General features: G+C 42.1%; 1 protein-coding gene across 4 annotated transcripts in view; it reads right to left on the bottom strand.

Moving 5' to 3' along the window:
• Positions 1 to 8,222: 8,222 nt before the first annotated feature.
• The window catches only part of LOC142310123 (glucose-6-phosphatase catalytic subunit 1-like), a 29,313-nt gene continuing 23,250 nt past the window's right edge, over positions 8,223 to 14,285 (bottom strand). Inside the window, exons 4-6 of one of the 4 annotated variants that reach the window (XM_075347607.1) lie at positions 11,959 to 11,964; positions 11,488 to 11,603; positions 8,223 to 8,734 (exon numbers count right to left, since the gene is read on the bottom strand). In XM_075347607.1, coding sequence (XP_075203722.1) covers positions 8,223 to 8,734; positions 11,488 to 11,603; positions 11,959 to 11,964 — 634 coding nt within the window. Of the gene's footprint in view, positions 8,735 to 11,487; positions 11,604 to 11,958; positions 11,965 to 11,996; positions 12,007 to 13,818; positions 13,829 to 14,285 lie in introns of all 4 variants that reach the window. The other 3 variants (XM_075347604.1, XM_075347606.1, XM_075347608.1) reach the window with 3 other exon arrangements.

Here is a 14,285-nt window from a genome sequence, read left to right as displayed (position 1 = left end):
TACGGAAAGTATTTAGACCCCTCTTTGTTTCATTGCAGCCATTTGGTAAATTCAAAAAAGTTCATTTTTTTCTCATTAATGTAGACTCTGCACCCCATCTTGACAGAAAAAAACAGAAATGTAGAAATTTTTGAAAATGTATTAAACTGAAATATCACATGGTCATAAGTATTCAGACCCTTTGCTCAGTATTGAGTAGAAACACCCTTTTGAGCTAGTACAGCCATGAGTCGTCTTGGGAATAATGCAACAAGTTTTTCACACCTGGATTTGGGGATCCTCTGCCATTTTTCCTTGCAGATCCTCTCCAGTCTGTCAGGTTGGATGGTTAACGTTGGTGGACAGCCATTTTCAGGTTTCTCCAGAGATGTTCAATTGGGTTTAGGTCAGGGCTCTGGCTGGGCCAGTCAAGAATGGTCACAGAGTTGTTCTGAAGCCACTCCTTTGTTAATTTAGCTGTGTGCTTAGGGTCATTGTCTTGTTGGAAGGTGATCCTTCGGCCAAGTCTAAGGTCCCGAGCACTCTGGAAGAGGGTTTTCTTCCAGGATATCTCTGTATTTGGCCGCATTCATGTTTCCTTCAATTGCAACCAGTTGTCCTGTCCCTGCAGCTGAAAAACACCCCCATAGCATGATGCTGCCACCACCATATTTCACTGTTGGGATTATATTGGGCAGGTGATGAGGAGTGCCTGGTTTTCTCCACATATACCGATTAGAATTATCACCAAAAGGTTCTATCTTCGTCTCATTAGACCAGAGAATAGTCTCATAGTCTGGGAGTCCTTCATGTGTTTTTTTTTCAAACTCTGGGCAGGTTTTCATATCTCTTGCACTGAGGAGAGGCTTCCGTCGGCCACTCTGTCATAAAGGCCCGACTGCTGGAGGGCTGCAGTGATAGTTGACTTTGTGGAACTTTCTTCCATTTCCCTACTGCATCTCTGGAGCTCAGCCACAGTGATCTTGAGGGTCTTCTTTACCTCTCTCACCAAGGCTCTTCTCCTACGATTGTTCAGTTTGGCTGGGCGGACAGGTCTAGGAGGAGTACTGCTGGTCCCAAACGTTTTCCATTCAAGCTGACTCCCGGTAGTACCTATTTATTACCGGAGTGCAATCTACTGCATCCTTGATGTTTACAAAGGCATTCGTGTATACCATGAGGATTTCGTTTTGAGTAGTTACTCGAATACATAGTTCTTCCATAATCATTTAGACCATCTCTGAGGAAGGCCTATATGTGAAGGCCGATACGTCAGATTTGTTTGGTCCTTTGCATCAATAAAACAAGCTTACTGAAATTCAAATATCATTTGTGTCGGACTCTTACCTTTACTGTGTGCCCGAGTTACCTTTTGACTCTACTGATTTTTTTCTCGGAGGCACCAATTACATCTATGAGTGAGCCAGACTTTATTTTCTATTGATGGCCAAAAGTGTTGGCACCCTTGAAAATGTTCCAGAAAATGAATTCTTTCTCCAAGAAATTATAGCACTTACACATGTTTTGTCACTTACCTGGCTTTGACACCGTAGCCACGTTTACTCTTACTCGAAACATATCCAAAACTGGCACCACTTGAGGCTTGCACCACTAGCCAACCTATCTTATCTAACATCTAATCTACTGCTAGGCTGTGTACACTGGCAAAAGGGCCTGGCTCTGCTGCATTGGAAACCTACACTCCACCAGCAGCATTTACATCTTAACACACATCTATAACAATCAACACTATACAATACATTTAGTATAAAACACCTTTTGCAGTACAGGTAGATAGCTTATAACATAAAACAGCATAAGAACTCAACCACCTCTACACACCTCCCCACTTAAATATGGTAGTCCCCGACCATAACTTTAATATACACAAATATAAAACATTAGATGAAAAAGTTACTTTTGAGTCCATAACAGTGATGGCCAAAGGCCAGAGTTCATTTCCCTCATCTGAGTGCCGGACAAGAGTACACCTTTTAATATAAAACATCTACAGGCAACAGTCCTTTTCTGCCGTCGGCAGTAGTGTCCATGCGCTTGTTCTCCAGGCAAGATGCACGACAGTCCTGGACCCACTCCTCTGGGCCAATTGTTTCCTCTCTCCCTCCCTCCCCTCTTTGTGGTTTCCCGTCCATTAGAATACGACACTGCCCAGCAACAATGGGGAAAGGCAAAGTCCATAGGGCAAAGTCCATGGGGAAAAGGGGCACGGTTTATGCAGAGTAAATGCAGTATCACCGCACAAGGTTCCACATTCTAGCAGATGGGGCCATTAGTCCTTTAGTCTTGGGTGTCTTCCACGCAGCCCTTCTTGGAGGCTTGTGCCGGGAATGACCCTGCTTGTAGTGCTATTTGAAAGAAGGCATGGACACTTCTCCTTCATCAGGGAAGCTTTGTGTACAGGTGTGACTTTGGGTGGCGTAGACAACACTTGATGGTTTCTTCAGACTGGTGTGCAACACCCCGCTGCTGGTCCTTGTCGTAGACGAAATAGTAACCCACGCAACAACAGAGTTCCATTGGCAACCAAACTTGTTCAGTTTATTCATCACACCATTATGACAGACATGGCCTCACTACTCACGATTCTAATTCTACTGTTTTTGGGGTACTTTTTTTCAACATGTCCCCACTATCTTGGAACTCGTCCTCAAGCTGCTGGTTCTGCATCTTTGTTCCCCCCTTTCTTTACATCTTCATCTGGTTCTGGGCCCCGACGGCTGTCTAGTTGCAAAATTTCCCTGAACCTGCTGGGGTGAGCTGTAGGCACGACATCTCACACGATTACCTCAGGGTTCCCTAAATGGCCCTGACACCGTAATCACGTCTTCTCTTACTTTAACCCTATTCAAAACTGGCACCCCATGAGGCCCAGACCACTAGCCAACCCACTTGCCATTTATCACTCCTCCTCTACTTTGATTTAACCCTAGTCTAACATCTACTCTACCGCTGTGCCAACCCACCTGCTAAATGGCGTCGTCGGCAAATGGCCCCAGCTCTGCTACATCGGGAATCTACACTCTGCTAGCAGCATTTACATGTTAACACACATTTAGAACAATTCAACACCATATAATACAATTAGAACAAAAAACCTTTCACAGTAGAGGTAGATAGCATATAGCATAAAACAGCGTAGCGACTCGACCACCTCTACAATAGTACCTTTAGAAATATGTTTACTTATAAAATTGGGGCTGTGTACAATACTTATTTCACTTGCTGTATGGTGTAATTTAAGAATGGGTAAGAAATATATACAAGGACAGTGATGTTTTGTGTTAAGGGCTGTAAGTGCCTCAATATGGGAATTATCCTTTTAGCTAGGGATCAGTATACACCAATTATCAAAAACTCTTTATTTAGTGTTTTTTTAAATGAAAATATGAAAAATACCAAAGAAAAACAAGTGTAATACATGACTGATTCATGGCTATGGAAAATATAAGTATGGTTTATCTAATAATGGAGACAAACTGTAAACATTAGGTATGACTGGTAACATCAGCGACATGTTACATCACATCTCAGATAATCTATTTTATCACACTAGTCATTTACTATACAATAATTACATCATTCTCTGGCCATTTATCAGTAGAGGGTTGTTTCATTTGTAGCTATTAATATGTGAGTTAAATCTACCAAATGACCCAACAAGTTTAGCAAAAGGACAATTATGCAGTTCATTTTAGTCTTAAATGTTTAAGATTTTATGTAATGGGAGTCTTAAGAAAATGTGATTAGAACTGAGAAGGTGGTGACATCAAGAATCTTCATGTCCTTTTGGGTGGATGTGCGTAAGACCACTGGCGGATAAAGACAGAAGAGGGCACATATGCAAGAATAGTATATGCAGTCCAATAGGTCATCATAATGAACAATTCCACCTGGTTTAGAGGTAGATGTGGGCCCCCAAACATCGACGGCTCAGGTTGCACCAATGGTAAAGATGGCTCCTCCCTAAGGCCCCACATCCCTCCCTATCCTTTTGCCTCATGAACCTATAGGCATTCCACCTACTACCATATAGAAGTAATGCTTCTAGGATGGAATGCCTACCTAATTCTGGCATCCAATGGTGTCAGCCTTAGTGCAAATACGTATATATGGTATATATGGATGCTACATTATTGATATATGGAATACACATACTGTATAAATCATGACAGTGAGCATGGGCTATAGTGGTGTATGGCTGCTACATTATTGATATATGGAATACCCATATATATCATGACGGTGAGCATGGGCTATACTGTTGTTTACTTATGACTTTTTAACATGTCAACCAGCCTCATAAAAGGATATCGTGAAAACTCGGGGCCTCTTCCTTGTTTTCAGTGGCAATGTGGCTGTGTACTTATGTACTCTCTCCATCGAAATAGACTTACTTTAAAGCTAGCATGATTGAAATACATTAAAAATATTTTTTTTAGAAAACCCTTTAAATGCCATAGTAAAACATTTGATGATGGGACACTGGTGTGAAATATGAGGGTGACTCTCATACAAGTGAGTAAGTAACACAAAGATAAAAAGCAGGTTCTAAAATACACTCCTCAACGTTGAAATAGCATCATCAAGCAGGAAAAGTAGTGGAGTTATGGAAATCAGATTGATAAACCTGTTAATGATATGCAAATGCTGAGAAAAGGGAAATATATATACTGTATATATATATATATATATATATATATATATATTTTAAATCTTAATTTATTAATTATCGAGTATGAGTGCCACACGTATTAGTACACACATTTACATGTCTTGGTTGGTATCTATGAGGTTATCAATGGTTGTCCGAGAAATGTTCTGCCATGATGAATACACATCTGCGGCTGGCAGCTCCCTCTGCAATTGCTGACCAATGACATCCCAGATGTGTGCAATAAGATACAAGTCAAACAGACACTCCAGGCCATGCAAGCTGCTCACAATGGATCTTTGATACTTTGGAGAAATGGCCATATCAGTGGTCCCCAACCAAATCAATGTAATTTGACCCTACACCGTAATTCTGTGACTAGGACAAGTCTGATGTTCCCTCGCAAAGGACTCTTCATGGCATTGCCCACGCTGTGTGCAAACCAATCTTAGACTATCATTGCACCCAAAAGATAAGTGGGTCTTATCACCGAAGAGAACAGACCTTCAGTCCAGCCTCCATTGCCATCTTGCTCTGCACCATGATAGTTTTTGAAAGCGGTGGCTTGAGGTAAGTTGAATAACTATAAGTGAACTCGTAGCCCTACGGCATGCAAACACCTGATGGTTTCTGTGGAGTGGACAGTGTTTGATTGTTTAAAATTGCTATGTAATGTCCAATTTTACTTTGAGGATAGTATAGATCAGTCATGGAACCATTGGTACATTCTTCAAATCTCAAGAGACCATGTGTGTAACTCCTTGAAAAGGCCTTCATGAGGGAATGTCACACTAGTACTATTCCCAAGATTATGGTACAGTATCGAGACCACTCTAGTCTGCAATAACAGGTACAATAACAGATTGGCATTATATTGACTTGGTCGTATAGAACCAGTGAGCAGCCTGTGTGGCCTAAGCATGCAGCTATGGCCTGCAGCGTTTCTGGACTTGTCTTCTGTCAAGCACATTTGGGACATAATTGGTCGGCTAAGGGCAATGGGTGATCAAGCAGTGGATCTTAATAAATTGCGTGCCCAAATACATTCAGTGTGGTGTAACATTTCTGAAACAGCCATTAATAACTTCATTGATAGCATGCCAAGTCATGTAAGTGCATGTATTTCTGCATGTTGTGCTCTATTTCTATGCTGAATACATCAAGATGTTTTGAAAATGTTGTTGTTTATTTCATCATGGACATGTCTAGCAATCCTTTGTTTTCCATAATTCCAGAATTTTTACTTTTTAATGTTGCAATTTCAATGTAGAAAAGTGCAATAGCCACTTTCATACACTATAAAAAGTGTTAACTTTTTTTTACTTTAACACTTTTTATTATATATGACAGCACATATTTTTTCAATCATGCTTCTTTGTTTTTTTTTGTCCTTGTGCTATTTATTCTCATATAACTTGGAGTTTGTCTGGGAGCTGAAAAGATCTGAGGGTTGTAAGTGCCAGTGCTGGGGGCCTCCAAAACTTTATTGTTAGAATTAGTGCTGGTCTTAAGCTGGGTTTACACAATGCAACATCTCAAACGACATCGCTGTAACGTCACCGGTTTTGTGACGCAATAGCGATGTTGTTTGCGATGTTGCAGTGTGTGAAACCTATCAGCGACCTGGCCCCTGCTGTGAAGTTGTAATCGTTACAAATCGTTCAGGACCATTCCTAGGTCCTTTGTTTCCCGCTGTGCAGCATGAAGTTTCAGTGTGTGAAGACTTTGCAGCGACTTTGTTAGCAACTTCCCTTTCAAAAGGCTGCTTATCAACGACCCCAACAACCAGCTAGGTCGCTCTGCAGGTCCGGATCGCTGTTGCGTTGTTGGCCAGGTTTGCCTGTTTGAACGCTCACCAGAGACTTAGCAGAGACTTAGGGAGGTCGCTATTGCGTCACCAAACCGGTGACGTTACAGCGATGTTCTTTGCGATGTTGCAGTGTGTAAACCCAGCTTTAGTGGTTAGGTCCCCAATGATCAGACATTTATTACCTGTCAAACATTTATCTCCGCGGGTCGAGTTGCTTTCAGTCCAACTTAAGTAATATTAAAGAGATACTCCTCAAAGAATCATATCTGCATTTTTCATGAAACAGCACTTTTCTTGTGAATGTGGTGCAGCTTAACCTCAGTCTAGCCAATGGGTCAAAGCTATAATACTACCCACATGGACAAGAGTAGTGCGTTTTTTTGGAAAAAATCTTCATGTTTTTGTTTTTTTTATCTCATAAAATGCCTTATAAGAGAAACATATTTTGAGTAATGTCTCGTTAACAGTTGATATTGGGATGTGGAGGTCCGTATGCTTTTCATCAACCAAACACGAATCACACTTTTGTATAACAGCATTGTCTAAACATTAAGGAAGAGAGATGAAGAGCTAGAACATGCATTCCATACGCTGAGTGATAGATACACAGAACTTAAAGGGAACCTGTCAGCAGAAATTTCCCCTAAAACCTAACAGATTCTCCCTCTGCAGCTCCTGGGCTGCATTCTAGAAAGGTCCCTGTTATTATTGTGCCCCCTTTCTGACCAAATAAAAGAGTTTATAAAGAGGTACCTTTTTGGCTTCGGATTCTATAAATGTGACACGGGGGCGGGCAGCCTGATGGCCGTTATTCTGCCCCCTGGTCCTGTATGCCGCCCCCATCGCTGATTTCCATACTTTTGGACACCGCCCACTGCTCCAGCCATCCCCGCGCATACCCAGTGCCAGTCTCACGGGACTGAGCAGTGTGACCGCTGGTGACGTGTGCGCAGACAAGTGATTATGGGCGGGACTGTGACTGTTATCAGCAAGTACCCGCCCATAATCTCGTGAGCGCGCAAACCTCTCCAGCGGTCACACTGTGCTCAGTGTAGATGCTAGACTGTATGGGCTGCTTCCAGGGATGACGTCCCTTTGTCACGTGATAGGGCCATGTTCAAAATACTATCACGTGACAAAGGGACGTCATCCCTGGAAGCAGCCCATACAGTTTAGCATCTACACTGAGCACAGTGTGACCGCTGGAGAGGTTTGCGCGCTCACGAGATTATGGGCGGGTACTTGCTGATAACAGTCACAGTCCCGCCCATAATCACTTGTCTGCGCGCACGTCACCAGCGGTCACACTGCTCAGTCCCGTGAGACTGGCACTGGGCATGCGCGGGGATGGCTGGAGCAGTGGACGGCGTCCAAAAGTATGGAAATCAGTGATGGGGGCGGCGTACAGGACCAGGGGGCAGAATAACGGCCATCAGGCTGCCCGCCCCCGTGTCACATTTATAGAATCCGAAGCCAAAAAGGTACCTCTTTATAAACTCTTTTTTTTGGTCAGAAAGGGGGCACAATAATAACAGGGACCTTTCTAGAATGCAGCCCAGGAGCTGCAGAGGGGGAATCTTTTAGGTTTTGGGCGAAATTTCTGCTGACAGGTTCCCTTTAAAAACCTGGCAAACTTGTCAAAAACATACTAAAACATTTACACATACAATGAAATCACCTGATGTTCAATATTTCAATGTTGTGAAGGGTCAGGATGTTTTTAAACAAATGTCTTATCCATTAGGTTCATAAAACTTTGCTTCACAAGACCTTCTTATCTTGTCCTCTTAATATAAGTGAGACACAGTAAGGAACAATTCCTACAGCCGTTATAGGGACAGCTATGCTCTTGAAGAACGAAAGAACATAAAAGACCATCTCCACGTCAGATGGAAGTTCAAAGGCGTCAAAGACGTGAAGAACAACTAGAGAAGTAACTATAGAGCTCAGGCGGAACATGAATTCAGTTCCTTGCTTCTCCTTGCAACTGTACTTGTACATCTGGGAGTTTAAGGCTAGTCCTAAGCCAAGTAAAATACCTAGATTCCTTATCAGGCCGGCAAATGGTGTAGAGTCGATATGAATCCACTCTGACTTGGAACACCAATGTGATGCTTTGTCAAGGGTCCACAAAAGGTCAACATCAAAAAGCTTGAGTAACAAGTAGAAGCCCAGCGCAAATGAGAAGAGGAAAAGAGTAGCATAGCAATATTTTTTCAAGTTAAGACTGTATATAATTTGTAGATGATTAAATGCTTTGGCCACCACAATTCCTGGAAGGAAAACAGACAATTAATAAGTTCAACGGACAAGATCAATAGCTTGAATACTATTAAAATGATCAAAAAAAAATGCTTGGTATATAAGTAAAAATTGAAAAAATACTCTTGGAACATGATCGAATTGTGAATGTTATGCAGTCATGGACGAAAGTGTTGGTAGCCTTGAAATTGTTCAAGATAGTGAAATATGTCTTCCAGAAAATTATTGCACCTACACAGGTTTTGTGGCTACACAAAAAAGGATGAAAGATCTCAAAAATATAATAAAACAATTTAATTGTATTGTTTGTTAACTATATTAATTAAAAAATTATTATCACATTAAAATAGTGGGAAGTGTACAAACAACAGGTTACAAGTAAAAAGAGAAAATCCGGATTAGGGCATGATGGTGATAATTATCTCATACAAATATATGATGGTGCCATAACGTTTTAATATCAAAGATAATATGAGGTATAATACCAAAATATAACAATAAATAAAGCTCAGATTATAAAAACTTGTCACATACCATATGAAACAGGGACTTCCACCAACTATAGGCCCACAGACCCCGACATATGTTTTGCACAGAGTTTTTCCACAGGTTTTGTTATACTGTTATACACATGTTTATTTCCTTTGTGTATATTGGAACAACACAAAAAAGAAAACAAGGCTGATTAAACATAATTTCACACAAAACCCCAAAAATGTTCCTGACAAAATTGTTGGCACCTTTCCAAAATTGTGGGAAAAACACTTTTTCAAGCATGATGCTCATTCAAGCTCACGTGTCCAGTAACAAGTGTGGGCAATATGACAATCACACCTGAAACTAGACTAAAAGGGGAGAAAAGGGGAGGTTGCCTCAATCTTTGCATTGTGTGTCTGGTTGTGCCACAGTTAACATGGAGAACATTAAGAGGGCAATTGAACTGTCTGAGAACTTGAGAACGAAAATTTTTGAAAAATATCAACAATTTCAAGATTACAAGTCCATCTCCAGAGATCTTGATGTTTCTTTGTCCAAGGTGTGCAACATAATCAAGAATTTTACAACCCATGAGACTAGATAATCTCTCTGGACATGGAAATCAGAGAAAAATTGGGGAACGGTAACAAAGCAGAAAAGTCTGGATGGCGTCAAAGCAGCCCCAATCAAGTTCCAACAAAATTCAAGCTGTCCTGCAAGTCATGGTGCATCAGTGTCAGCACAAACTATCCATCAACATTTGAATAAAATAAAACGCTATGGCTTATTTAAAGCTAGGCTGCAGTTTGCCAAAATGTTTGTGAGTAAAGAGGGCTTTACACGCAACGACATCGCTACCGAGATGTCGTCGGGGTCACAGAATTCGTGATGCACATCCGACCTCATTAGCAACGTTGTTGCGTGTGACACGTACGAGCAACCGCTAACGATCAAAAATACTCACCTAATCGTTGATCGTTGACACGTCGCTCAAATCCCAAATATCATTGATGGTGCTGGACGCAGGTTGTTCGTCGTTCCTAAGGCAGCACACATCGCTACGTGTGACACCCCAGGAACGAAGAACAACACCGTACCTGCCTCCTCCAGCAACGAGGTGGGCGTGACTTTCCTGGGGCTGCTCTCCGCCCCTCTGCTTCAATTGGACGCCTGCCGTGTGACGTCGCTGTGACGCCGCACAAACTGCCCCCTTAGAAAAGAGGCAGTTCGCCGGCCACAGCAACATCGTTAGGCAGGTAAGTACGTGTGACGGGTGCTAGCGATATTGTGCGCCACGGGCAGCGATTTGCCCGTGACGCACAAACGACGGGGGTGGGTGCTTTCACGAGCGACATCGCTAGCGATGTCACTGTGTGTAAAGCAGCCTTAAGCCAAAATCCTTCTGGGAAAGCATCTTGTGGACAGATGAAACCAAGATAGAGCTTTTTGGTAATGCACATCATTCTACTGTTTACCAAAAATGGAATGAGGCCTACAAATAAGAGAACACAGTACCTACAGTCAAATATGGTGGAGATTCAAAGATGTTTGGGATTGCTTTGCTGCCTCTGGCACTGGGTGCATTGAAAGTGTGCAAGGCATCATGAAATCTGAAGATTACCAAATTATTTTGAGTTGCAATGTAGTGCCCAGTGTCCAAAAGGTAGGTTTCTGTCCTAGGTCATTGGTCTTGCAGCAGGTCATTGACCCCAAACATAATTCAAGAAGCACCCAGAAATGGATGGAAACAAAACACTAGAGAGTTCTGAAGTGGCCAGCAATGAGTCGGGATCGAAGTACCATTGACCACTTGTGGAGAGATTTTAAAATTGCTGTTGGGAGAAGGCAACCTGGAGCAGTTTGGAAAAGAAGAGTGGACCAAGATTACAGTTGAGAGGTGAAAGAAGCTTGTTGATGATTATAGTGATTTAGTCCAGTTATTTATTCCAAAAAGTGTGCAACCAAATATTAAGTTTAGGGCGCCAACAATTTTGTCCCTCCCATTTTTGGAGTTTTGTGTAAAATTGCCCAATTTGTCTTTTTTTCCTATTTTTTTCTGTTGTTCCAAACACAAAAAGGAAATAAACATGGACAACAAAATTTGTAATTGCAATAATTTTCTGGGAGAAATACTTCCTTTTCTAGAACAATTTCAAGGGTGTCAACACTATTGGCCATCACTGTATATCCCATTGATGTAAGTCATATATACTTTATGTAGGTTTCAAAATGTAATCTTTTCAAATGGCACTATAAAACATATTCCCATATAAACGTCTTTACATACCTGAAATGACACCTGCAATGACTTGATGGGGAAAATGTGCAGCCACAAACACTCTAGATATGCAAACATTGACTTGGACTGTCCAAAAGAAAGCCCACAAGGCCCATCGATGACACCTATTATTGAGTTGAAGCAATATTATCAGCATATTTGTCTATAGACCGCAAACATCTCACACTTGGTAGTATTAGTCTAATGTTAGATCCACCATAAAATCTAGCCAAAAGTATTGAGGCTAAAAGAGAAGATTCTTTAGCATATATAACATAGAAGCAGCTAGGGAAGTTTGAGTGTAAATAGTAAAGCAGATAAAACTTTTAACACATGGCAATTTACTACTTGGAATATGGCCTAAGAAGTTGTCAGGCCAGTGAAAATCTTTGAAAAAATCAGACTTGTGTTAAAAAATAAAGGAAGTAATGCTCACCGATTCCTTCCCCCTCCCACTTGTCAACTGCTATTTTTTTCAACTTCTTGCTCCTTATGGATAGACATATGGTTTCTACTACCAATTACTGGCTGTAGCAGTGATGTGATAGTCACAACTGCATGCTTGTCTGTAAGATTGTGGTGGGGTTACTACCCCTAAAGACACCAAATGTGTTCTTAAATACAGTGCCTACAAGTAGTATTCAACCCCCTGCAGATTTAGCAGGTTTACACATTCGGAATTAACTTGGCATTGTGACATTTGGACTGTAGATCAGCCTGGAAGTGTGAAATGCACTGCAGCAAAAAAGAATGTTATTTCTTTTTTTTTTTAAATTGTGAAAAGTTTATTCAGAGGGTCATTTATTATTCAACCCCTCAAACCACCAGATTTCTGTTTGGTTCCCCTAAAGTATTAAGAAGTTTTTCAGGCACAAAGAACAATGAGCTTCACATGTTTGGATTAATTATCTCTTTTTCCAGCCTTTTCTGACTAATTAAGACCCTCCACAAACTTGTGAACAGCACTCATGCTTGGTCAACATGGGAAAGGAGCATTCCAAGGCCATCAGAGACAAGATCGTGGAGGGTCACAAGGCTGGCAAGGGGTACAAAACCCTTTCCAAGGAGTTGGGCCTACCTGTCTCCACTGTTGGGAGCATCATCCGGAAGTGGAAGGCTTATGGAACTACTGTTAGCCTTCCATGGCCTGGACAGCCTTTGAAAGTTTCCACCCGTGCCGAGGCCAGGCTTGTCCGAAGAGTCAAGACTAACCCAAGGACAACAAGGAAGGAGCTCCGGGAAGATCTCATGGCAGTAGGGACATTGGTTTCAGTCAATACCATAAGTAACGTACTCCACCGCAATGGTCTCCGTTCCAGACAAGCCCGTAAGGTACCTTTACTTTCAAAGCGTCATGTCAAGGCTCGTCTACAGTTTGCTCATGATCACTTGGAGGACTCTGAGACAGACTGGTTCAAGGTTCTCTGGTCTGATGAGACCAAGATCAAGATCTTTGGTGCCAACCACACACGTGACGTTTGGAGACTAGATGGCACTGCATACCACCCCAAGAATACCATTCCTACAGTCAAGCATGGTGGTGGCAGCATCATGCTGTGGGGCTGTTTCTCAGCCAAGGGGCCTGGCCATCTGGTCCGCATCCATGGGAAGATGGATAGCACGGCCTACCTGGAGATTTTGGCCAAGAACCTCCGCTCCTCCATCAAGGATCTTAAGATGGGTCGTCATTTCATCTTCCAACAAGACAACGACCCAAAGCACACAGCCAAGAAAACCAAGGCCTGGTTCAAGAGGGAAAAAATCAAGGTGTTGCAGTGGCCTAGTCAGTCTCCTGACCTTAACCCAATTGAAAACTTGTGGAAGGAGCTCAAGATTAAAGTCCACAGGAGACACCCAAAGAACCTAGATAACTTGGAGAAGATCTGCATGGAGGAGTGGGCCAAGATAACTCCAGAGACCTGTGCCGGCCTGATCAGGTCTTATAAAAGACGATTATTAGCTGTAATTGCAAACAAGGGTTATTCCACAAAATATTAAACCTAGGGGTTGAATAATAATTGACCCACACGTTTATGTTGAAAATTTATTAAAATTTAACTGAGCAACATAACTTGTTGGTTTGTAAGATTTATGCATCTGTTAATAAATCCTGCTCTTGTTTGAAGTTTGCAGGCTCTAACTTATTTGCATCTTATCAAACCTGCTAAATCTGCAGGGGGTTGAAGACTATTTGTAGGCACTGTATATATGTGTGATATAAAGCAATCTTATGCTGGAAAGTAATGTAAAGTATAGGAAGGCATACAATGTAGTGTAATGTATGGATGTAGCAGTGCTGGTAGTGATAAAAGGTTATAACATAGGATGTTGGTAAGATACAGTAGATTGCCTGGCAAGTGACTTTAGGGCAAGTGACAGTTGGCAGTTTGGATTAGCCCTCGGGGGAAAAGCTAGTGCTGAGGCAAAGAGGCAGACTCCATCTTAAAGTTCAGTTGGGGAATGACCGGAGTTGAGAACGGACGTACGGGACGGTCAGGTCATTTTGGTCACATTCTTTGGGTGACCTATGGCAGGAAGGAGTGAAAGACCAAGCAAAGGTAGCGAGAAAGTGTAACGGGGTGCCAGGGGCGCCTCAGGGATTGTAGTCGTGCCCCCTTTTTCTATCAGGCTTACCCCCGGCTCCGCCGTCACTTTAGGGACAGGAGATGTCTTGGTGGGGCAGAGTGTGGTGGTGCAGATAACGCCGCCAGAGGTACAAACACTTTGCAGACGTGGATCGGTTGAACCAGTAGACATATTTATTGTACACTTCTTCATGACAGAGGCAATGTTCAGATGGTATCACA

Source organism: Anomaloglossus baeobatrachus, chromosome 5 (assembly GCF_048569485.1).
Source record: "Anomaloglossus baeobatrachus isolate aAnoBae1 chromosome 5, aAnoBae1.hap1, whole genome shotgun sequence".
Lineage (NCBI taxonomy): Eukaryota > Metazoa > Chordata > Amphibia > Anura > Aromobatidae > Anomaloglossus > Anomaloglossus baeobatrachus.
This window is presented reverse-complemented; position numbering and strand designations above follow the sequence as displayed.